The following is a 22,933-nucleotide window of genomic DNA, read 5'->3' on the forward strand; positions in this document are numbered from 1 at the left end:
TTCTACGTTTTCGACTTAGTTTTTCATGTAAAATCATTCCCTGCTCGCTTGTATCATCAGTTATAGAATACTATAATATAATTAGATAATTTGGTAATAATGCTCGATTTAAATATTTCTAAAATGAGAGACAAAGTATACAAAGAGAGATTAGTTCATAAGCTTTGAAAAATTATATCTATGGTTATATACAGATAGTCTTTCATATTTATTATATATGTATATATATATATATATATATTTTTTTTTCTATAAACTCTATCATGTAATAAAAAAATGTAAATAGGCATCAAAATTTATTGCATCGTTTACGTTATAGTAATATCATTTATAGTAATATCATTATTTACTTGTAATTTGTGACGATAGTTGAATTTTCATTCATATAATAGAATGCAAGTAAAATGTTTGTTGATGCTATCGAAGACTCGAATATCAATTTTATTTTCTAATGTTTTTTTTTAAATGAGAAAGTAAATATAAATAAAATGAATAGTATTCATATATTATTATTATGTATAATAATATGATATCAAAAGTTAAATTCCAACTTTCTCATAAGAATATTTACGTTTTGTCATAATTTATACCAGTATTAGATTTATTTATTTGATTTATTTCCTCGTTATCAGATTTAACTTGAACTAAAGGTATTATAATATCTTGTTTTTGTTCTTCTCCTACGTTATTTTTATTAATTATAATTGGTGGTATTAAACGTTTATTAACTATCTGTAACCATACCATCGAAGCTATTAACATTAGTCCAGTAACACCAAAAGTATGATATGTTCCAAAACGTGTGTAAATCACACTAACAAATACTGGTCCTAAAACCCTAGAAGCACAGCCGGCACCTGTCATTAATCCCATCCAAACACCTTGTGGTCGTGGACCAAGAATTTTACTAAATATTGTTTGTATTAATGTAACTCCTATAGGATAGCCTACACTAGTGAAACTATATCCGATAATAAATTGGGTTATAGTTAATTGCGGAGTATATTTGCACCATTCTTGAGTATTATGGCATCCTAATATTTCTGTACCGTTTTCATCCATAGTAATATTGTTAAAGACTAAAAAAAAATATTAAATAATTTTTAGAAGTTATATAAGATATAATTTGAAATTATTATTAATAATAATAATAATAATAATTAATATATTTAATTAAAAATTACCTCCAAAGTCAGCTATTTTTGGAGGGTCAGGTCCCCATGGAATACAAAATAATCTTCCAATAACCATGAATAGAAAACCACCCCATAACATTAATTTTCTTTCAGAAATTCTGCAAAAAAAAGTAGTTTATATTAGAAATAAATTTATGTATATTTTATATTGTAAAATATTAATTTACTTTTTACAAATAGGTCCAATCATTGCAAATGTAATACATGCTATTACACCACCAATACTCATTAACAATCCCAAATAATATAAAGATTCAGTTTTAGACCAAGCAAATTGATCCATCGTAAGAGGAGTACCTAATCTGAATAATACAAATATAAATATAAATATAGATATAAATATAAATATATATAAATAATAAAGATTTAAATAATTAAATATATATCTGCGAAGATCATAAATATTTTCTTACGTTTCTAAGAGGACAAAATTAAAAACCAAAACAAAAAAAGCACAAATTAATGTCCAAGCTGCTAAATAATCAGGCTTTATTGCTTTCCATGTTTCTTTTTCTGCAATATAAAATAATATTTAATAATAAGAATGAATAAACAGGCAAATAAAAATTTGAAAAAAGTAAAGAATTAATACTGTTTTTAGTACCAGTAGTTTTTCCACCATTGCGCATAGCTTCTCTGATAGCAATTTTATGCTCTTTAAAATTCCATGGTAAAAATAAAATGAAATTAATAATTCCCATAATAACGTTTATCCAACCAGTCATTGTATACATATTTAAAGGTAAACCTACAAAATACATAGTTTTATCACCAAGAGGAGTAACAGCAGCTTGTAAGCCAGGTCCTACTATAAATCCTAAAACCTAAAATTTTAATAGATAATAAGTCTCCATTGCATAAATATTATTATACTTAGAAATAAAAAGAATTATTTAGCATGCGTGCGCTTGTGTGCTATACAAGAATATCACCTGTGCAAGTGTAATCATTGAAACCGCCTTAGTTCTTTCAGCGAGTTTTGTAGCTGCTGATAAATATGATCTAGCTACCGCGATATTAGCTGAAAATAACATAAAAAAAACAAAATTAATTAAAAACCTATTAACGTTTGTACTTGTTGCTACGACTTGAATTAAAATAATGAAAGTAATATATACAAACAGAATTTTAATACATTGCAATCCTATTCTTTCGTTGTTCATTACATATTTTAATTCAAGTGTATTAATATATGACACAAAATAGATAGATAATTGATAATTAAATAGTTGAAAATTCATTAACCAGAACTAACTCCAACGAGGAATCTTGCACTAGCCATAAGAGCCTTTCTATCACCTGGTAAAATTTCTAGGACACTGTACATTACAGATGCATAGATAAAAAGGAGTAATGTAACTAACAGTGGCAGTCTTACAGATCCTCTTTTGTTACCCCACCAACCAAGTAACGGGGAAAATAACATTTGACCTAAGGGATTAGCCGCTACTACATATCCCATATATTCTTTTCCTGCTGTACTATCTAACTGTAATAAAAGTTTAAAGTAATCAATATAGATTTATGTTTAATTGTATCATTTTTTATCATTGTATCATATTTTATTAAATATACCTTATCTAAATATGGCCAGACTCCGGTTAGAATTATACTAAATCCAAGAGACATAAGAAACATAGTGAAATAAATTACGTGAATACTTCTCCATCGTTCTTTCTGTTCCTTGATTGTTTCTAAGTCATCTCTAATAGTATTAATGGGTTGTCTGAAAAAATGAATCAAATATTTGTATTAAAAAATTAAGGTTAATATATTAACAAACTTAGATATATTTTTATATTGTTAATTGAAATAATACTTTTTGGTATATATTTTCTTGAGCCAGTCCATTAAAAAATATGTAAATATTTCTTTAAAAAAGTATTTGTGATTTCCTAAAAAACAAAATATTAGAGGTAAATCAAGTTTAATTCTAACAACTGTATTAATTATTATATTAGTTAACTGATAAAAGGAAAACTTGCATAACGTACAAATAGATTAGATGTTACTATGCGAATAACAAAAAAATTGTATCTTTGAACACAATTCCAAATAAGATAACATGATCAAACAAAGGTAATCGTGAGATGTAGCACTGTTTTAGCTATTTATATCAGTTTATATTTATAAATTTGAACAAAATGGAGATCATTTAACTTAATATATGTATTAAAGCTTTATAATAGATTGTTTAATCTTACTTTTGTGCTGTTGTATAAATAGAATTTGTAAACCTTCGATTAAATTTCATTAAAAAAAGTTTCAGAGGTTAAGTTGACATATTTACTTGCACACACATTGCACAATTGTTTTTTGTTTATCAAAAATTTTCTTATCAAATATTTAATTTGATCGTACGTCGATGAACATGAATATTAATAAATTAAATGTCATGAAAAAAAATTTGAACGCATTATTGTCTTATGCACTTATCGGAGGAAGGTCATGAAAATGCATTGATAATAAATTGTAGTATCTACTTAAAATTGTCTTAACTTGTCGAAGTTATGTGTATAGTGAAAAACTAGGGAACTCATATTTACATATAAATAATATACATTTCAATCATAATGAATTCCTTCATTATAATAGTAAATATAAAGGTTTATTTAGATAAGAAATCATGAAATATAATTAACACCATTTGATAAAAATGCAATATTAAAAAGATTTTGCAATTATATTATTTTGTCAAAATGTCCATTCATTATATCGTTTTTTGTTTTTCTTTTATAATTACTGTAATACTTTATATTCATTTTTGTAGTAAATTGATATATTTTACATTTTATTAACAATTTATTTCGTAATATGATATAACATTATTGTATTTATTATTATCACAAAAATAACAATTTGGAATTTTAGAAATCGACTGCCAATTATTTAGTTTGTATTAAACGTGCTAATCAAAGACGAAGGATGATTGAATCTTAATTTATCAGTCTTTGTTAACGCCTCAATTTATTTAAAAAAATAAATATTTTATTATATTTGAAATCCTAGTAATAATAATGTTTTAAAAATAATATTATATTCATGCATATATACAGGTACTATTATTCTCAATCGTCATCAGATTCATTAGCTTTTTTAGCATCATTTTCAGCTGACTTCTCTTCTTCTTCTTTATAATGTCGATATTCTGGTTTTAATTCCCACATGTTTCTATGAGGATTTTTTAAGTTATAGTTGCATACTTCATTAAGAATTTCTTTTAAATATACCTGCAATTCATATAAAACAAAACGATCAAATATAATATGTTAATTACATTACGATCTTTTAGATTTGTAGAATTATCGACTGATCTTATAACTTACAATTGGTTGGTTTGTAATTTTAACAAGATCTCTAATATTATAATACTGGTGTTTTTCGAATGCTGCAAAGAGCATATCAAGGACTGCATCTTTATTATCTCGCATTTTCTTTCCTTCCGCTTTCTTCTTTTCAGCATATTGAATCTATAAAATAAATCATATTTTGCCACAATACTATACATAATTAAAACTCCAATAAATAAATAATACTTACATTATGTTTGTGATCGGAGACAGGTTTGAAATTTTGCACTACCCTATCTAATTGTTGAACTTGCCTTTGTGGTACGGATGCCTTCTTTATACTTTCTAATTTTAATTTCATATAACAATTGTCGGCTGAAAAATAATACAAATAAATTAAATAAACGATATAACACATATATACTTATTATTTATTACTATTCTGTATATATAAAACATACCATATGGACGACATTCTAATTTTTGCACTATCCTTCCTTCCATATAAAGTTTTTCACTTTCAGGAACAATAGTGTCTGATGTAACCGATGCTATGGTATAAACAAAATAAATTATATTAAAATGTCTTCATCAAAGTTACCGAGTTATTCGGAAATTATTTACATTTATATTAAACTTTTGATTTAAAACCTTGCTATATTGATCTGTGGTATAAAGTTGATCAAAATAATATTATATTTAAAATACTTACGTGTAACATGAGAAAAAACTCCTAACATTTGTCGAGTTACTGTTGTAACATCAAGTCTATGTTGTTTTGGGATATCTTCTTCACCTGGTTCTTTTAAAGCTAAGACAGCTTCTGATAATCGAAGAGACACTTCTGCTTTTTGACCAGGATTCCTAATATATAAAATATAAGTTTATTAATTAATCATTTAAAAAAATATATAAAATAACGTGTATTATTTGAATTAATCTTATATAATCTTACTTGGTTATTTTTAGTTTTCCAACTTCTATGTTACCGGGTGCTTTTTCCCATTTATTTGCTATATATTTTGGAACTTTAACAAGCCACACACCTCGTCCTGCATTACTCAAATCTAATTCTTTTTCTGTATGTGGACTATTAGCAGACATGATTTCTTTGGATACTTTTTTAAAACGTAATAAATAATTGTATAATACAAAAGTATTAAGAAATGTATATCTCTTTATAAAAAACAAGAAATCTGTTTAACTTTTTACAGATATCTCACAATAATCTTACAATTGTGGAGGTGTGATATTAAAATGCAAGTAAAATTATAATACAAAATTTATAATATTGTAAAAGATTAAGGAGAGTTTCATACACCTTAACTTGTACATATACCTATTTATTTTCTTTTTGTAAATAATACTTTAATATATAATTTTACTAAAGATAAAATTGCGTAGTATAACTGTGATAAAAAATTAACAAAAAGTATTTCAGTTTAACAATTAAATTTTAAAAAATAAACTTGCATTTGTAGCATCTATGCTTTTTCACCTTCACAATTTATTACACAGTAAATGACAGGGGAAGCAAATTTGTGTATTCGTATACAGAACCATATGGTAGAAACATATGGTAGAAACATAATACACAATTATAAATTCGTAATGCAACAACAGCGTCATCTGTCAAATATTTCGTCGTAGCTGTAGTGGCGCCTAATTTGAATTTGGATATAATTAAAAATTAATTTTAATAAGTAGTTTTATCATATAAAATAAATATTTTAACAAATTGTATAAACATTATTATATAACAAGAATAATTGTACATACATATATATATATATATATATTAAACTTTATTTTCCATTTGACAAATAGCTACTTTATTATATCCATATAATATAAATTGTTTGCCATTATAATGCCAATGAGCATTTAACGCTGTTATACTGTTTGGTGTGGGTGAACATGTTGCTTTATCTGGTGTCCATTCAAATATATATGCACACTCACAGAAAACTAATAAATGAGTATGTACTGGATTCCACTTTATGGCTACAAATATGAGACATAATATTCTTGATCATTCAAAATTTTCATCACTGATTAAAATAGTTTTAATAATTTCATACCTGTAATATTATTTTGAAGTAATAAATAATCAATATAATCTGCAGTTAAATCCCATATCCATAATGTACTGGGATATAATTGATGTTTTATAGCTAAATATCTACCACATGAGCTATATTCTAAAATATCAATTTTGGCAATTGAAATTTGATTACTATTATGAATTTTACCAATTTTAATATTCAATGGTCGGTCATTTTCTTCTTCCACTAAAAGAATACTTATTAACTTCAATTTTTTAGAAAATATAATATACAAAGTATAAATTACTTACATGTATGTTTACTACATAAGACTGAAGGTTTAACAGAATGTTTAGAATGAATGATACATTCTTTATAAACCTTATTTAAGTAATTATTTTCAGAAATGACGGGCTCCAAATATAATTGTAAAATTGGATCCCATGTTACATGATTGAGAACAACAATCTATTTACCAAGCAAAATTATATTGTGAATACAATTTTTATAAGAAATGTTTAATCCAAAGATAGTATAAAATTTATTATATATATATTACCATTTCATTAAATCCAATAACTGCTAATAATTGACCACTAGTACTCCACTTTACATTTTCAATTCCTTTCAATTCTCTTACTTTGTCGTTTACTATATCAGAAATATTTTTATTTTTTAATGGAAAAAAAATACCAATATTTTTTTCTTTAAGAGTAGAATATATAATTAACTTTGATTCATCGCTTAATGAACACCAAATACATAATAGATCATTGTTTGGAGACCAACTAATGCCACTGATACTGTTCAAACGTTCACATATAAGTTTCTAAAAATATATTTCACATCTTTTTATCAATATTATATTTATTTTTAATTAATAAATTAAATATATATTAACTTATGCAATCTTATAATAATAGTATTCATAATAATAATACTAAAGAAAATAAATAGAAATCTATCATATATTTAAATTTAAATGCTAGTGAAAAATCATTATTTCACCCAATCTAAAAGTTTCATAAGTTTCCTAGGGATATATTTCCAAGGGAATAATTTATCTACAATATTGTTCCTATTGACTTTTAAACTTGGTCTCATAACCTTAAATTATTTCTACTAAAGTTTATATACAATTTATTAATTATAATAGCAGTAAATATTTTCATGTTTATCCCTTCCAAATATTTATAAACAATGACAACCTGCTATATATCTTGCGCTTGCAATCGTGTTCCACATTCAGTTGATTGGGGAAGAAATAAATTAATTTGTTATGCAGCATGCAATGCAGTGGCAATATATAATCCAGGAATATTAAAAATTGGTATAGTCTTGCAAACACTTTATGGTCACAAAAATCGAGTTAATACAGTGAAATGGATTAAATTTAGAAACGGAGATCCAGAAACAGAAATATTATCATGTTCATCTGATGGTACTGCAATTATTTGGAGTAAAATAGAATGTTCTTTTATATCTACTTCTATTTTAAATGTGGGTGAAATTGTTACTTTTTGTAATTATTTATACCTTGATGATGCATCCAGTGATATAAATTATAATAAATTATTGATTTGTACCGGTTCAAGTACGGGAGACTTGAAATTATGGCTAAGGGACGGTGACAACAATACCACATGTTTCCAAACATTAACATTTGGAAGAAAATTACCTATAGAATCTTCCATGTCATTTTTACCACATAATAATTATCCTCTACTGATGGTAGCTTTAGAAGATTTTTCAATTCAATTATTTACTCCAAATTTAAGAACGACAGATTTGAATTTTGAAAAGGCTCAAATTTTACTCGGACACGAAGATTGGATTAGATGTATAGATATTATAGATGACATAGAAGGAAATCTTTTAATAGCAACTGGTTCACAAGATGCCACTATACGTTTATGGAAAATTTCTGTAGACAAGGAAGAAAAATCAAGCAAAGATATACTTGAGCAAAAAAAACAATTATTTGAAGTTAATGGAATTAAATATAATACTACTTTGGAATCTGTTCTTAGTGGTCATGAAGGCTGGATATATGATGTACATTGGTATTCGGTGATAAAGAAAGATAATGTCAATCATAATTCAGCTAAATTGTTATCATGTTCTTTGGACAAATCAATGATTATATGGGAACCAGATCCTACTACTGGAATATGGTGTGAAACTGTAAGAGTTGGCGAAGTCGGTGGAAATTCTTTGGGTTTTTATACGTGCAAGTTTAGTCCAGATGGATTAAATATATTGGCACATAGTTTTCATGGATCCTTTCATATATGGCAATATTCTGCCGAGGCAGAAAATTGGATTCCAAGATATGCACCTAATGGACATTTTGGAGAAGTGGTAGACCTTTCTTGGGACCCAAAAGGAAGGTTTGTACTATAGAAAATGTCTTCATGTAATATGAAAAAATCTTCGTAATTTTTATAATGTAAGATATAAAAATATCTTTATCGATGTTACAGGTTTCTCATCAGTACTAGTACAGATCAAACAACACGAATCCATGCACCATATAAAGATGGTTCAACAGAACTGTGGCATGAGATTGGTCGTCCACAAGTGCATGGATATAATATGGCATGTTTAGCAATATTAAAACCTTATACATTTGCTTCAGGTGCAGAAGAAAAAGTGGTACGCATTTTTATGGCACCGTCAAATTTCAAAAAATGTTTGGCACAGATTGCAGATACAGATGACTTTCAAAATATGGTAGCCGAAGGTGCTAACGTACCAGCACTTGGATTAACAAATAAAGCAATATTTGATACAGAAGTTAAAAGAAATGAAGACTGTTTGAAGAACGAAGATTACAATCCATTAACAGAGGAAGAATTAATGCAAGAGACACTTTGGCCAGAATTACAGAAATTATATGGACATGGATATGAAATATTTGCCATGGCTGCTAGATATGACGGATTATTGTTAGCTACAGCATGTAGATCAACTTCACTCGAACATTCCAGTATAATATTATGGGACACAAAAGAGTGGTCGCAAATTCAAAAACTATCAGCTCATCAATTGACCGTTACACAGCTTTCGTTTTCACCAAATGGTAAATATTTGTTGTCTGTATCCCGAGATAGAAGATGGTCGTTATTTGAATGCAATGACAATTTATATAATCTAGTTGCGTGTAGTTCGAAACGAGATAATCTTCATTCTCGTATTATTTGGTGTTGCGCGTGGTCACATGATTCTCTATATTTTTCAACTGGATCACGAGATGGTAAGATTGGTATATGGGACGAGACCGTAAAAGAAAATAAACCTATTGTACCATTGAGTTCTGTTATACTCAGTCAATCAATTACAGCACTTTCTTTTGCTCCATCAAAAATAGGAGAATATTACATCCTAGCTGTTGGCTTTGAAGCAGGTCAAATTGACATCTATAAGTTTATATTAAATGCAGAACATGTTCTGTATGAGAAATGTATGATGTACAATCTTGCACAAGCTCATCATTTAACTGTGAGAAAACTTGCATTTAGGCCTCAAGATAATACACAGAATAATAAATTACAATTGGCAAGTTGTGGATCTGATAATACAGTTAAAATTTACAATATTGATATTTTACAAAATAAAGATTTACAGTTCTATTAAAAATATAATTCTTTACTCACCCTGCTTATCTTCCAATGAGAAGTTTTATAAATGTCTACTGTTTCATGACCATTGTCTGTTACTATTACGGCTAATCGATCATTATTCGGACTGAACATTAATTTATTAAATACAGATGATTTCAAATTTGGAATATGTAATACGCTGTTATCTTCTAACGACCATATAGATATCTGAATCTAAACCAAAGAATAAGTACTTGACATATGATAATACAATGAAGTATATATAATATAACACAAAGCAATTAAAAATTTAAAGCTCGATATATTATAAAAAATAGTAAAAATTAAAAGAAGCATCAGACATACATTGAATTCTGATAAGGTGAGAAGATGCTTACTATTTGGTGACCAAGTAATGCTTTCTAAGCCAGCACTGCCTTCTGTAAATTTAAATTTCCATTGTGGATAATTCAATGAATAAACTTGAACAGCAGCTTTTGTTATATTAGCACATAAAATATATTCACTATTTGGAGCCCATTCTATGTACTAAAATTAAAAAAAATAACGTACATTTAAAATAAGAGAAAAAAACATTTCCAACAATTCGTTTATTCAAACTAACCTCTATTATATCTGAGAAAACGAATGACCGAAAAACATTCCATGTTTTAACGTCTTTTATAATTAAATTAACTTGAAATGCAATAGCTAAATATTTTCCATTCATTGAAAAATAACATAATTGATTATTAACACGTAATATTTTGTCTTCCGTTTTAAATGACATCGCGTTATTTTCATTTGATGCGGTCAATGGTGACTCAGTTAGACCAACGTTTTAATAAAAATATACTTTTTATTAATGTTAATTAAATACGATTAAATAATATTTACTATAATAAATAATTCCTATTAATAAATATGGTACATTTAGATATTGAATCATTTATAGGTTAATATTATATGACATAAAATATAATTGTTTTGTTTTCGTGTATTGTCAGCAGTGAATTTAAAAAGTGACTGTTATAAATAGCAAACTAAAATTCTAACTGTAGTTTGAAAGAATATTATTAGTGATTTTTGTCTTAGTTATATTCTCACTGTTTATTACAAACTATTTAAGTAATCAAATAAATGTAAATATGATTAAAGATTTTATAATTCCTTTAAACAAGGATGAACTATTAATATCACAAGCTCAACAATATTATGTTAAGAAAATACTTCCACCTGGTATGGTAATTAAAGCTGTGGAAGGTAATTCATTGTTTATAAAATATATTATAAATTTGATTAACAAATTGAATAGATTTAATAAATATATTTTGTTATCTTTTTAGAGAGTAGAGTTGCTTTGCAAAAAGATGGAGCAAGTTTTATTTTAAATTGTTTTGATACATTTTTTGCTGTTTTGGTTCATGGCTCTAAAATAGAAGTGCAATTACTTTTACTTTCTTTCAAAAGAATCTTCAAAGGTTTGCAATCGTGTATTTCGAAATAATGTTCATTTTTATTTATAATATACATATATACATTTTATTTTAATAGGAATACAATTATTGGTAGTGGATATGGAAACAATTTTCGATAAAGATGAAGAAATAGAGAAAGAGGAAAGACTAAAGCTTTTATGCATCAATAAAATGTTTGCTTATTTAGTTTCCCAATTAATTTGTCAGATTAATGAACGATTGATTAAAAATTCACAAAATGTGCAAACTCACGTAAGGATTTTATTTATCCATGCATATATTAATTGTTTAAGTCCTTTGGCTTCTTGAAAAAATCTTGTCGTAAAGACCCAAGCAGTACAATAGCGCTTTTTTCAATTTATAATAGGAAAATCAAAGCAACATTATCATGTTCTGTTTTATTCATATAGCGTAAAAAGAATACAAAAACTGATGAAGAGGATAAGTGGAATGATGATCAAGACAAAATATTAGAGTTTATATATCGATGGGTTCAATTGCCATTACAAAAAATTTGGAACCATTCAATTGTTGAAGATTCATTTGTAACGTAAGTTTAAGAAGAACCATCAGAATAAATAACAAGTTATCGCAAAAAAGTAATTTTCTATATATATATTTTTAGAGTAATATCACAAATATGTTACAATGTATTAGAACATTATAAGGATGCTAAACAAAAATATATCAGAGAAACTATTTTTGAGGTATGATTTTCATATTTTATGTTATTACATATGTACATGATTATAGAAGCTGATATCTTGTTATTTTTAAACAGATTTTGGGAACTCTTGTTAAAAAGTACAACCATGGTATAATTTGTATCGCAAGAATTGTTCAAGTACGTATATTTTTTATTTATTAATTTAAATAATTGATTAGATATCTAAATAATAAATAAATATGATAGTTAGTCAAATTGTGCGATACACTGCCAGCTTTTATGGCCAATGGTGTTGTACATATGGATGTTAAGTGTGGATGTAATGGTCTTATAAAACAAGTAATAAAAGAGATTAATCAATCTGAACCAGCAGAAGTAGAATGTCGCAATGTATCTACATTTTTGGAAAATATTACTAATTCGAAACCTGATATCATGTTACCAGTCATGGATGATATATTAGAATATCTTGCAAATGAGGTAATATTTTGAATAAATAGCAAATTAGTTTCAAATATAATATCTTTAATTGATATTGTTTATTAATTGTTGAAATTTAATTATAATTTATAGTATTATGTTATGAGGAATTGTGCCATTGGAATCATAGGTACGGTGGTCTTAAAAGTATTGACAAATGATGATCTTGATCAAAAACAAAAAGAACAACGAGATGAATGTCTTCATTGCTTATTTGAGCATTTATTGGATTGCAATGCGTACGTAAGATCTAAAGTACTCAATGTTTGGCAAAATTTAAGTAAAGAAGGAGCTATACCTTTAGCAATACAAGGAAAACTATTGAGTGCTTGTATATCACGATTAAAAGATAAAAGTGCTAACGTTCGTAAACACGCATTACAATTATTAAGAACATTACTTGAAGGAAATCCCTTTGCTGCTAAGGTCAGTTATATGTAGATCTATAATTTAAATTATTTTATTAGAATACAATATAGATAATAGTACATGTACAACTGAATGGATTTATTTGAAATATTTTTATATTACAGTTAGAGGAACAAAAATTGTTTACATCGGCGGAAAAAGAAAAAATAAAATTAAAAGAATTGCAGGTACTATTTGCCAATGATAGCGAACGTGGGGACAGTGCAAGACTAGAACTATGGAACACTTTACTTCCAGATATAAAGAAATCTATAAAGAAAATTATAGAAAGCCATAATAATGATAATGATAAAGATAATGATGAAAATAATGATGGTAAATATTTTACATATATCTTATTCAAATATATATTTGATCTTAATTATAGATTATAGAATTTAAGAATTGTATGTATTATCTTGCAGACAAAGAAGAAAAAACAAACGATGATATTGATTCAAACTTAGCGTTTGAAAAAATAAGAAAATTAATGTTAAACGAACAAGTTTCTGACGCTGTTTCGTATTTATGGACAATTTGTAACAAATTGCAAGATACTCCTGAAATAGAAAAACTTTCTTTCGAGGCAAAGGAAGAATGTTTATTTGCTTTTTTATTAAAAATTTTCATGGAATCGGAAGATAAGAAAAATGAGGACAACATGTCACAAAAACAAAAGAAACTAAGGGAAGAGATTAAAACGCAAAAACGTCTTGTAAATTATTTAGAGGTAAGAAATTAGAATCTTTATCATTATTGCTAAAATAATAATTAGCGAGATTAATTATTATATAATTGTCTGTTAAAGGATTCTTTAGAATTTGCAAGAAAATTAAAAGATGCATTACCTGCAGTAGAAGTATTACTTTTTTCTACAACATCTAGCGATGCTATTGAAGCATGCGCATTATTTGGCACAGCTTGTCAATTTGGAGTAACAGGAGCTTCAGCTACAATGTGTAAAGCATTGTTCCAAGTATTTCACAATGATCAATCAGTACGCCTCAATTTAGCTTCAGTTTATAAAAAAGTATATCTTCATAACAGTGAACCTCAAAAATCATCTAGACAAATAGCTATTACTCGTGTAAAGTCTTTAATTAATTTAGTGACAAAACTTCAACCTGGACAGGGTACAGCGTTGGAAGAATTGATTAAAATATGGTATATTGATGAAGAAATAAATGAAGAAACATTGCAGGTACGTCATATAAAAGAAGATTTTTAAGAAGATAGCTTTTGTATTTATGTGCTGTTTATTAAATAGGTATTATGGGAAATATTTTCTATGAAGTTCCCTGATACAACTTTGATAGAGAGCAGAGCTGCTTTAATATTAATAATGATGATAGGTGAGATCGAGAGTAAAGTTATAGTTGAAAATTTAGATGTATTAGTTAAAATTGGATTAAGACCTAGGGAAGAGGGTGATCTTCTTTTGGCTCGAGATACTTGTAGAACTTTAAATAAAATCAAACAGGAGAATGCAAATATTGAGACTATTCCTGCTAGGTAAAAAAAATCATCAAATATTTCTTTTATAAATGCAGTATTTAAAATAAGATCTTTTTATAATTAAAATTCATTTCACGCTCAGGTATCAAAATAATCACGAAATGTTCACAGTGATTATTACATTATTGAGAGAGAATATTTTTAATCCGAAGAAAACAGGCTATATTTCTTTTGCCACCGATGCAATTAATGTGATATATAAAGTAAGTATCTATTTTTTATATTTGCATAATTATTTCTTTGTTATTTAGATTAGATTGTTAAAAATATATTTTATGATTTAAGTTGGCAAATCAACCTCATCATTTGATAAAGAATTTTCTATTGGATATTTTAAAAGCTGAACAATTTAATGCAGCAGATGATAACTCAATAGTTCTATCTTCCATTGCATTATCAAATTTGTTGCATATAGTTGGACATATAGCTATCAGAGAAATGGTGCACTTAGATACAGAAATATACAAAGAATTAAAACGAAGAAATAATCTTAGAGATTTAAAAAGAAATAATAATTTAAATAAAAGCAATTCTAAATGCCGCACACACACACACGAATTAATGTACGAAAGTGTTACATCTGTACTTAGTAGTAGCAACAGCAGTAGAGGTTTGCGTAATAAAGAGGTTTGATACATTTACTTCCTATGAATACTTATATTCTCTTTTAATTATATTTTCATTGAATAAGAAAAAATATTTCTTAGAATTTACGAGAGGATAACGGAGAAGATGCTTTGGAAGGTGCGGCAGATGATGCAGATGCTGAATTTATAAATGCTGCTTTAGAATCTGAAATAGTAACTGGTAATGGATTACTTACTAAATTTGTGTATGTATGCTTGTTCTTATGTTATACTTGGATATAATTATCAATATGTACATACATTTTATAATAATAACACAAATTGTTAATAATATAACAATGATTTGTTTATAGGCCCATTGTATTAGACGTATGTCAACACCCTGAAAAATATCGTAATGAAAACTTACAAGCAGCGGGTACTTTAGCTTTGTGCAAAATGATGACAGTTAGTTCAGTGTTTTGTGAAACGTATCTTCAATTATTGGTTACGATATTGGAACGTTCACCTTATCCAGGAATCCGAGCTAATGTTCTTATTGGCTTAAGTGATCTTACAATTAGATTTCCCAATCAAGTAGAACCATGGACGAAACACATATACGCCAGGTAATTCTTCTAATTTATAATTGAATTTTGTCAAATTAGTTCTATTCGTCAGTTAAAGTGCAAGTGAAAATAATTATTTATTTATAGACTTCAAGATGGAAATAGACATGTACGTAGTATTTGTGTTCAAGTACTATCTAATCTCATAATGAAACAGATGGTACGTGTTAAGGGTCAAGTATCACAATTAGCCCTTTGTATTATAGATGAAGATCTTCAAATTCAACAAGATACTAAAACATTTTTCAAAGAGCTTTCACAAAGGGATTATGCTCTTTATAATGCGATTCCTGACATATTATCGCGATTATCTGATCCACAAATAAATCTTAGCGAAGATCGTTTTCAAGAAATTCTTGGGTAAGTATCGTAATTTATATACAGGGTATCTAAGAAAATATTCTGGATAAAAACTCTATTTAAATATATAAATTTAAACTCTATTTTTTGTTTCTCCTTAAATTACAGTTATATTCTGGGTTTAGTACAGCATAAAAAACAAATTGATACAATAGTAGACAAAATTTGTGCCAGATTCAAACTTGCTATTACGGAAAGACAATGGCGTGATCTGTCTTACTGCCTTTCAGTCTTACAATTTAGTGTAAAAGGTAATTGTATATATATGTTTACAGTAATATTTAAAAAAACAGCATTATATGTATAATATGTTTCTGTATTTATTTCAGGTTTACAAAGTTTGATTGAAAGTTTACCTCTTTTAAAAGACAAAATTCATCACAAACCGGTGTTGAAAACACTTCAAGGTATAATAGATCAAACGAAAAAGAAATCTGATACCAAAGCTGCAAGTGCGGAATTAGAAAATAAAATAAAAGAGCTAATAGAGGGGTCTGAGAACATTGCATCAAGTGATAATTTTTTGATGCCACCACCGACAACATCAACGAAACGAAATTCTCATAAAGGAAAACTAAAAGGTAACGACGAGGAAAAAAATTATTCTGATACTGATTTAGATTTATCACCTATTAGAAAAAAGAATAGTATTATAGTATATAATATTAAACATTTTGTGCAATATATTTAAATAAATTGTGTACATTGCAGCAAGATCTATTAAGAAGAAAACTCATTTCTCCGAAGATAATTCGGATACCAGTTCAGAATCGGATGATGAAGATGTCCAGTCAAAACCTACGCCAAATAAACGTAAGTTTAATAATTTCATTAAATTATTGAATACTATTATTTTCTAATATTTCTCTGTCATTAGGTAATACGAGAGTAAGAAGTAATCAAAAAGTTATGGACTCGGATTCATTGTCACCTCCATTACCAAAAAGAAATAAAAATAGTAAAACAGAAATGTCAGCTAAAACACCAGCAAAAACACCAGCAAAAACATCAGCAAAAACACCAGCAAAAACACCAGCAAAAACACCAGTAAGAACACCAGCGAGAACACCTTCACAAATGACAGTACAAGGTTCTTCAACCCGATCATTACGTTTACGTAAATGATGATACAAATACATCATAAAAAATAGGAATAAATATTATATTAAAAATAAAAAATACTATATAACATTAATTTTCTATATGTATATAGATACAGACATAATAAAAAGTAATACTTAAATTTTATTTATATATTTAAAATAATTTCCTTTATACACATGCGCAACGTTCGGAAATTTATGTAAACAACATTTAATAAAAGTACTTTTATAGATGACAAAGTCTCATTTCAACGATGGATTTCGAAGGAGAAGGTACATAGAACATATACTCCGATCTTTTAAACAACAATAGACACTTGCATTGATTAATTAACAATTATTATAATGCACTAATGCACTCTTTTTACGTTACAGGAGAATTTTATCCACGAAGTCATCACTACTCAGGAGCGTTAAAATAATTGCATAAAAATGAAGATATTTATCGTACATACACACGAAATATAATTGTTTTCGACATACCCTGCATTTTATGAATGCAGTCTTCTTACACATACACGGGTATTTTAAATCGTTAGATTTAACAACAAACCTTTGAGATTTTATTCGAACGCCTTAAATGACTACTTTTTAAAATATATTTTTAAATGCATTTTTGAAGGGACACACATGTTTATCCACTAAAAATTAAATATAATTTTATTTAAAATTCTATTACAATATAACACTATATTATATATACTATCAAAGAATACTGCATTCTTCCGTCATTATTTTAAGTACCTACTATCGCCCACTAGTGGTTCCAATAATAACAAAAATGGAACTGGGTAGATACAAAAGGAGACTTCTTAACTTGTGTATACTTCTATATTTTTTGGTAATACATACAATATAAGTATTCAATTGAATTTGTCAAGAAAAACAAATGTAAATATTTTTTAACGATTTAACTTTAGCTTATTTTGTCTTTATTGAAATTTTTTCTTATAATTGTAAATATAGCATTTACTGATTACTTTTTAATAATATTTGTAAAGTTAACGAAACAAAAGAGAAAACGATATAACTTTGAAATAGAATTCCATTAGCGTATGGGATGAATAAACTTTGAATACCCTGTATTACACGACTTAAATTAGAGATCTACATTATTAAATGACTTAAAATTCCTGAGAAACAATATTAAAAGCAACCTGTGAAATAAATAATTTTTGCATTTGATATCATGAAATATAATATACAAGTATGAAACAATGTAATAAGATGAAGGAAAATAATGTATGGAATTAAGAAACATGATATTACCTTAATGTGGGGCTAGTATTTGTAAAATATATGCTATTTTTTTGTTTACAATATAGATCGTACATATTGGTAAATATGACTCATCAGTACACGTTATGAAATATCACGGCTAACACTACGCTTAAATGTCATAGAACGAACTTCTGATCCAGATTTAGCAGTTTTAGAAACAGTGGAAGTTGTAGTATTTGGAGTTGGACTTTGTGAAAGGGAAGCTCGATCGTCATTATTTGATTTTTCCCGTTCTAAGCGTTGTTTACTAAATTTCCCCATACCTGGTCTATAAATTTCCATAGCAGGGCGATCCTAAAATAGTAAAATCTATAATCAAACAACCTCAACAAAGAGGTTTTCTGATTATAATACATAGAAAATACCTTATTTCGAATTCTACGTTCTAATCGTGGATCCTTTTTATCTTTTTCCTTATCTTCAATTTCGGATTTTTGTAAATTACTTTGTCCATCGCCATCTAATGATTTATGGCGTCTCAAGCAATTATTGTCTCCGGTACCTCCTTCACCACCACTTTCTAAAGAACTACGTCTTTTCACAACCTTAGATTCTTTTATTTCTTCAGATTCAGTATCAATACCAGTTTCTCGGTTAATGTGTTCAATAGATCTTGACTTTTCAGTTGCATCTTTTTCAGTCCGAATACTAGTTTCTATAGATTATTTAATATCATTAAGATTAAATATTAAATAAGAGTAATCATTTTTAATAATAGTTATGAAAATTTAAAAAAAATAATTATAAATACCAGTATCCTTAGTTTGATCAGATACAAATTCAATATCCTGTTCATTTTCAATTAATTTTATATTTTCATTATTTTTTCCATCATTTTTTTCATTTACAAATTCCATTACACCTTTGGAAGTAGAAGAAATTAATCCCTCTTCGGTAGATTCTTGAGTTATATTCTGGTTTTCTTTCATTATGCATGTAACTGTTATGACATTATCGGTATTAGGATCCGTATTATTTCGTTTATTTTCGGCTAATCTTTTTTTTTCAAGTCTCATTTTTTCATAACTTTTACCTTTTTTTTCTTCAATCCTTCGTTCTTTAGATTCTTTGAAATCCTCTCTAATTTCATAATTTTTATTATCTCGAATATCATTTTTTTTGTCTTCTTTGAATAAGTCTCTGTCATCTCGTCTTCCATAAAGTTTTTTATCGTCATGTCGTCTTTGATGTTTTATATCTCTATCTTTATTTCGATCGTCCATTCTTTCTCTATATCCTTTTGTTAAAGGTTTCAGATCTCTATCACGCGGTATTTTTTCACGCAATTTTTCATCCCTTTTATTGCGATTTTTTAAATCCTTTGGTGATACTTTATCCCTATCATCCTTATTTTCTTTATTATCCTTGTTCGTGTCTTTGTCCAAGTCAGGATTCTTAAGTACCTAAAATAAATTGTATATATATATACATATATATATATATATATAAAAGATTATCTTGAATTTTAATAATGTAAGATTATATTCATCTATATTGTATTGCTAATTTTAATTATAAGGTCAGTTATATTATAATTATTAATTATGATTAATATAAGAATAAAACAACACAAATCTCAAAAATCTTGAAAATATGAATTTGTTAGAAAAATTTATTATATAAAAATGAAATAACAATAAATCATTTATAATTAAAATATAAATTTGTCACATTAAAAGCACAGTCTATAAGCTTACAAAAGATCACAAATTAAAACTGTCTTACAAGAAAGAAAATTTACTCTCCATAAATGGATGCTTTATGTAAGGGGTACGATTATATGGTGATACAATTATATTCTTCTTAACCGTTCATTTGTAGTTTATATAAATTCATGAATTTTTTCGTGATCCAGGTAAACTTATTCTACAAGTTTTATAATTATAAGATTTATCATAATTATGTACCGCATTATGATTCCTCGAATTGAATGTATCATTAGTTGTATGCAATTTCCACATATTATGGATGTTTCTAAATTGTGTTTCCGAAAACATTGAAAAATATTCATTTCTTCCAATACATTGACCGGTTTTAAATTTATGCTTGTTATCTATGAAATTATTTTTAGTGTTGCACCAATGATAAATGCGCTTCTCTTTATTCAATTCAGAATTATTTTGCGCATAATTTTCTTTACGCAAATCGTAAGTGTTGTTGAATTTGTTGTGTTTAGTATTATTTCTTATATATTTCTTTACAAGCGATAAATTATTTTTATTAGATTTGATATATGAATTAGCAAATTTATTGCAGCAATTCAATTCTTTGTAAGCATGCAATTTATTATCGATTTTCAATCTACCGTTTAAAATTGGGTCATTACTGTTTTCTTCCATTGAAAATACTTTGTTTTCATTTATAATTTGGTTTTCAAAATGAATGGCTTCTAAGTTTGTACACGATACAGTTGCGATGAAGCAATACTTGGAGCAGACATCTTCAACATTATATACAGGCTGCGAAGGGGAAGGTTAAAATCAGCAAATACAGTAAAGGATATAGAATTAATAAATAATTGTAACAAAATATGGAAAATTTATGATATAAAATAATATTTAATGTAATAATATCATGACTATTTTTAATTAAAATATTATGCAATCAAGTACATAATATTCTATACTGTATTTGTCTTCGATTAACCAACAATAGTACATAATTTTGCAAGTTTATAATATAAGAAGAAAGAGAAAATCTAAATTCACCTTAGATATAATTGGATCGTCTTTAATTCTCCGTCTTTCCAATTCCCGTCTTCTTCTTTCTTCACGTTTCTCATCTCTGAGACGTTGTTTTTCTTGTTTACGTTGTTTTAAGTACTCCAGAAGAGGTGTCGTTGTAACTTTTTTTAATGTATCTACAAAAAAAATAATGAAAAAATAAATCAAACGAAAGATTCATGATTTAAAAAAACTAATCCATTTAATTAAACTATAATCGAGTCTTTAACTCACTGTCCGCTGGTTGATAAGAATATTCTGTTTTTGGTTGAGCGTTAGTTGAATCAGCTTCCTGATTTTTACGACTTTCTAAGAAACTTATATAATATGAATCTGATTCTATGGTACCACATTTCAAATCTTTTTTTTTCCCAACTCTTTTCTTTGGTAATCTTTGAAATGGTGAAAATTCTACTACGGCTGGATACTCTGCACCTTTTGAGTCGACGAATACATAATTATCAAACTTTTCTTTGAAGGTAAATATATCTTGTTGATCCATGAAATTAATATAAGCACGGGAAAATGCATATTGACCAAGCGACATATCGGCTTTGACAAAATGAAAATAATCATGTTCAGCTAACGGAGAAATTTGTTCCATTAACTGATCTGAAGTCATTGTTGGTGGAAGTCGACGTAGAATCACCTAAATAATAAAATTGTATTTTGCAATATTAAGTGATAATATTACAAATTATAAATAAGCATTTAAAAGCAATAAAAAATGTGATGTTTATAACTTTACTTAAAAGACAAATTCAAGAATAGAAATGAATTATAATAAACAATTTTTACATGTGAACATTAAACTTTAAATCATTAAACTAACAAAGATTAATTATTTATAGATAATAGTAGTTTTTAATGAATACCTTAGTCATAGGTCGGCATTTTTCTTTCTTGTTATCTCTAAGTTTACCAACATCCGGAGAACTAGCCTGTGCTTCGTTTTGCACGGGTGTTTCAGGTTGCTGCGTTTCTTCAGTCATTTTGCTTCGATATTTATCAAATTTGTGAAAGATCAAGTATTATTAATAATTATTCGTGTTACTTTAATCTATAATATATCCCGAATATAAAATTTTCTTTGAAACATTTAAAATACACGATACAGTTTACAATTCTTTCACAGCCATCTTGCTTCTTTAGTACCACCATAAACTTTGAAAACTACGACCGAGTGGATTAAAGAGTTCGGAAGTATTTCCTGCTATTGGATCGAGAGAAACAATGAAAAATATCAAACGATAAGAAGGGGAGGCAAAATAGTGGTTGTAGTTGTTAGGGGTAGATTAAAAACGCGATGATCTATATAAGACATAGTTTATGCTTAATATATTCCCTTGTATAGAAATTTATTTAACACAACTTTATAAGTATTCAAATATCAATGAATTATTAATTGAATTATAGCATGTTCAAATAATTAAGTGAATGAGGTGAACAATGTGATTTTTAATTTATTTTACTCTACGTCGGTAATACTTTATATTAGGGTTACCGATAGTCAATATTATTAAAGTAGAAACTGCAATTACTGATGGTCGATATTTTCAAAGTAGAAAACTATTATTACCGAGGGTCGAT

At 27.1% G+C, this 22,933-nt stretch overlaps 6 protein-coding genes and 1 long non-coding RNA gene across 14 annotated transcripts; 3 read left to right on the top strand and 4 right to left on the bottom strand.

The window, feature by feature from the left end:
* Positions 1–89: 89 nt before the first annotated feature.
* Positions 90–3,968, bottom strand: LOC122517951 (major facilitator superfamily domain-containing protein 8). 2 transcript variants are annotated; one of them, XM_043636585.1, is made up of 9 exons: positions 3,401–3,968; positions 2,772–2,922; positions 2,442–2,685; positions 2,129–2,217; positions 1,801–2,020; positions 1,610–1,709; positions 1,364–1,498; positions 1,185–1,294; positions 90–1,079 (listed from the first exon to the last, which is right to left on the bottom strand). In XM_043636585.1, exons 1-9 carry the CDS (start codon positions 3,448–3,450, stop codon positions 568–570), a joined length of 1,611 nt encoding a protein of 536 aa, XP_043492520.1. In that variant the 5' UTR covers positions 3,451–3,968; the 3' UTR covers positions 90–567. The 2 variants fall into 2 exon arrangements, with proteins under 2 accessions (XP_043492520.1, XP_043492521.1); XM_043636586.1 differs by lacking the exon at positions 3,401–3,968 and adding an exon at positions 3,016–3,049.
* A 33-nt stretch (positions 3,969–4,001) lies between these two features.
* On the bottom strand, positions 4,002–6,233 carry LOC122517956 (general transcription factor IIF subunit 2). Its single transcript, XM_043636594.1, has 6 exons — positions 5,442–6,233; positions 5,199–5,350; positions 4,948–5,037; positions 4,737–4,861; positions 4,523–4,666; positions 4,002–4,426 (listed from the first exon to the last, which is right to left on the bottom strand). The coding sequence occupies exons 1-6, from the start codon at positions 5,588–5,590 to the stop codon at positions 4,265–4,267; spliced, it is 822 nt and encodes a 273-aa protein (XP_043492529.1). The 5' UTR covers positions 5,591–6,233; the 3' UTR covers positions 4,002–4,264.
* Positions 6,234–6,274: 41 nt separating this feature from the next.
* On the bottom strand, positions 6,275–11,040 carry LOC122517955 (WD repeat-containing protein WRAP73-like). Of its 2 annotated transcripts, none has more exons than XM_043636591.1 (7): positions 10,759–11,040; positions 10,500–10,682; positions 10,188–10,367; positions 7,091–7,360; positions 6,843–6,999; positions 6,568–6,777; positions 6,275–6,490 (listed from the first exon to the last, which is right to left on the bottom strand). In XM_043636591.1, the coding sequence occupies exons 1-7, from the start codon at positions 10,921–10,923 to the stop codon at positions 6,285–6,287; spliced, it is 1,371 nt and encodes a 456-aa protein (XP_043492526.1). In that variant the 5' UTR covers positions 10,924–11,040; the 3' UTR covers positions 6,275–6,284. The 2 variants fall into 2 exon arrangements, with proteins under 2 accessions (XP_043492526.1, XP_043492527.1); XM_043636592.1 differs by having other exon boundaries at positions 10,500–10,573; positions 10,759–10,887.
* On the top strand, positions 7,501–10,170 carry LOC122517954 (probable elongator complex protein 2). Its single transcript, XM_043636590.1, has 2 exons — positions 7,501–8,921; positions 9,015–10,170. The coding sequence occupies exons 1-2, from the start codon at positions 7,732–7,734 to the stop codon at positions 10,165–10,167; spliced, it is 2,343 nt and encodes a 780-aa protein (XP_043492525.1). The 5' UTR covers positions 7,501–7,731; the 3' UTR covers positions 10,168–10,170.
* A 157-nt stretch (positions 11,041–11,197) lies between the features above and the next one.
* Positions 11,198–17,408, top strand: LOC122517952 (condensin complex subunit 1). Of its 3 annotated transcripts, XM_043636587.1 has the most exons (21): positions 11,198–11,396; positions 11,480–11,614; positions 11,688–11,863; positions 12,022–12,161; positions 12,237–12,318; positions 12,393–12,455; positions 12,525–12,758; positions 12,852–13,184; positions 13,292–13,502; positions 13,592–13,896; positions 13,975–14,367; positions 14,434–14,678; positions 14,764–14,884; positions 14,967–15,308; positions 15,389–15,513; positions 15,622–15,876; positions 15,964–16,236; positions 16,345–16,487; positions 16,566–16,817; positions 16,948–17,049; positions 17,114–17,408. In XM_043636587.1, the coding sequence occupies exons 1-21, from the start codon at positions 11,282–11,284 to the stop codon at positions 17,359–17,361; spliced, it is 4,293 nt and encodes a 1,430-aa protein (XP_043492522.1). In that variant the 5' UTR covers positions 11,198–11,281; the 3' UTR covers positions 17,362–17,408. The 3 variants fall into 3 exon arrangements, with proteins under 3 accessions (XP_043492522.1, XP_043492523.1, XP_043492524.1); XM_043636588.1 differs by lacking the exon at positions 11,480–11,614; XM_043636589.1 differs by lacking the exons at positions 11,198–11,396; positions 11,480–11,614; positions 11,688–11,863; positions 12,022–12,161; positions 12,237–12,318 and having other exon boundaries at positions 12,434–12,455; positions 12,529–12,758.
* A 115-nt stretch (positions 17,409–17,523) lies between these two features.
* LOC122517969 lies at positions 17,524–17,891 on the top strand. The gene is made up of 2 exons (XR_006303948.1): positions 17,524–17,612; positions 17,715–17,891. It is a non-coding gene; the product is annotated as an uncharacterized LOC122517969 (long non-coding RNA).
* A 533-nt stretch (positions 17,892–18,424) lies between these two features.
* Positions 18,425–22,740, bottom strand: LOC122517970 (regulator of nonsense transcripts 3B). 4 transcript variants are annotated; one of them, XR_006303949.1, is made up of 8 exons: positions 22,219–22,739; positions 21,578–21,992; positions 21,329–21,480; positions 20,528–21,079; positions 19,372–20,023; positions 18,986–19,275; positions 18,609–18,914; positions 18,425–18,496 (listed from the first exon to the last, which is right to left on the bottom strand). XR_006303949.1 is itself a non-coding variant. In XM_043636605.1 (8 exons), exons 1-8 carry the CDS (start codon positions 22,333–22,335, stop codon positions 18,702–18,704), a joined length of 2,298 nt encoding a protein of 765 aa, XP_043492540.1. In that variant the 5' UTR covers positions 22,336–22,740; the 3' UTR covers positions 18,425–18,701. The 4 variants fall into 4 exon arrangements, 3 of the variants coding, with proteins under 3 accessions (XP_043492540.1, XP_043492539.1, XP_043492541.1); XM_043636605.1 differs by having other exon boundaries at positions 18,425–18,914; positions 19,372–19,560; positions 19,654–20,023; positions 22,219–22,740; XM_043636604.1 differs by having other exon boundaries at positions 18,425–18,914.
* Between the last annotated feature and the right edge of the window lie 193 nt (positions 22,741–22,933).

This window comes from Polistes fuscatus, unplaced genomic scaffold, assembly GCF_010416935.1.
Source record: "Polistes fuscatus isolate 324 unplaced genomic scaffold, CU_Pfus_HIC Scaffold22, whole genome shotgun sequence".
In the NCBI taxonomy this organism is placed as follows: domain Eukaryota; kingdom Metazoa; phylum Arthropoda; class Insecta; order Hymenoptera; family Vespidae; genus Polistes; species Polistes fuscatus.

Bases quoted from the DNA above. Each gene is read 5' to 3' on its own strand.
- LOC122517951 (XM_043636585.1), bottom strand. From the start codon at position 3,450: ATGAAATTTAATCGAAGGTTTACAAATTCTATTTATACAACAGCACAA. The intron at 2,218-2,441 runs GTTAATGAATTT...TGTTATTTTCAG, and splicing joins CCTCGTTGGAGTTAGTTCTG to CTAATATCGCGGTAGCTAGA. The intron at 1,295-1,363 runs GTAAATTAATAT...TTTTTTTTGCAG, and splicing joins ATTGGACCTATTTGTAAAAA to AATTTCTGAAAGAAAATTAA.
- LOC122517956 (XM_043636594.1), bottom strand. From the start codon at position 5,590: ATGTCTGCTAATAGTCCACATACAGAAAAAGAATTAGATTTGAGTAAT. The intron at 5,351-5,441 runs GTAAGATTATAT...TTTATATATTAG, and splicing joins GGAAAACTAAAAATAACCAA to GAATCCTGGTCAAAAAGCAG. The intron at 4,427-4,522 runs GTAAGTTATAAG...TATGAATTGCAG, and splicing joins AAATTACAAACCAACCAATT to GTATATTTAAAAGAAATTCT.
- LOC122517954 (XM_043636590.1), top strand. From the start codon at position 7,732: ATGACAACCTGCTATATATCTTGCGCTTGCAATCGTGTTCCACATTCA. The intron at 8,922-9,014 runs GTTTGTACTATA...TCGATGTTACAG, and splicing joins TCTTGGGACCCAAAAGGAAG to GTTTCTCATCAGTACTAGTA.
- LOC122517955 (XM_043636591.1), bottom strand. From the start codon at position 10,923: ATGTCATTTAAAACGGAAGACAAAATATTACGTGTTAATAATCAATTA. The intron at 10,368-10,499 runs GTATGTCTGATG...TCTTTGGTTTAG, and splicing joins TCACCTTATCAGAATTCAAT to ATTCAGATATCTATATGGTC. The intron at 7,000-7,090 runs GTAATATATATA...CTTGGTAAATAG, and splicing joins TTATTGGATTTAATGAAATG to ATTGTTGTTCTCAATCATGT.
- LOC122517952 (XM_043636587.1), top strand. From the start codon at position 11,282: ATGATTAAAGATTTTATAATTCCTTTAAACAAGGATGAACTATTAATA. The intron at 12,759-12,851 runs GTAATATTTTGA...TATAATTTATAG, and splicing joins TAGAATATCTTGCAAATGAG to TATTATGTTATGAGGAATTG. The intron at 15,514-15,621 runs GTATGTATGCTT...ATTTGTTTATAG, and splicing joins GGATTACTTACTAAATTTGT to GCCCATTGTATTAGACGTAT.
- LOC122517970 (XM_043636604.1), bottom strand. From the start codon at position 22,335: ATGACTGAAGAAACGCAGCAACCTGAAACACCCGTGCAAAACGAAGCA. The intron at 21,080-21,328 runs GTGAATTTAGAT...TCCCCTTCGCAG, and splicing joins ACGATCCAATTATATCTAAG to CCTGTATATAATGTTGAAGA. The intron at 18,915-18,985 runs GTATTTTCTATG...TTACTATTTTAG, and splicing joins AACGTAGAATTCGAAATAAG to GATCGCCCTGCTATGGAAAT.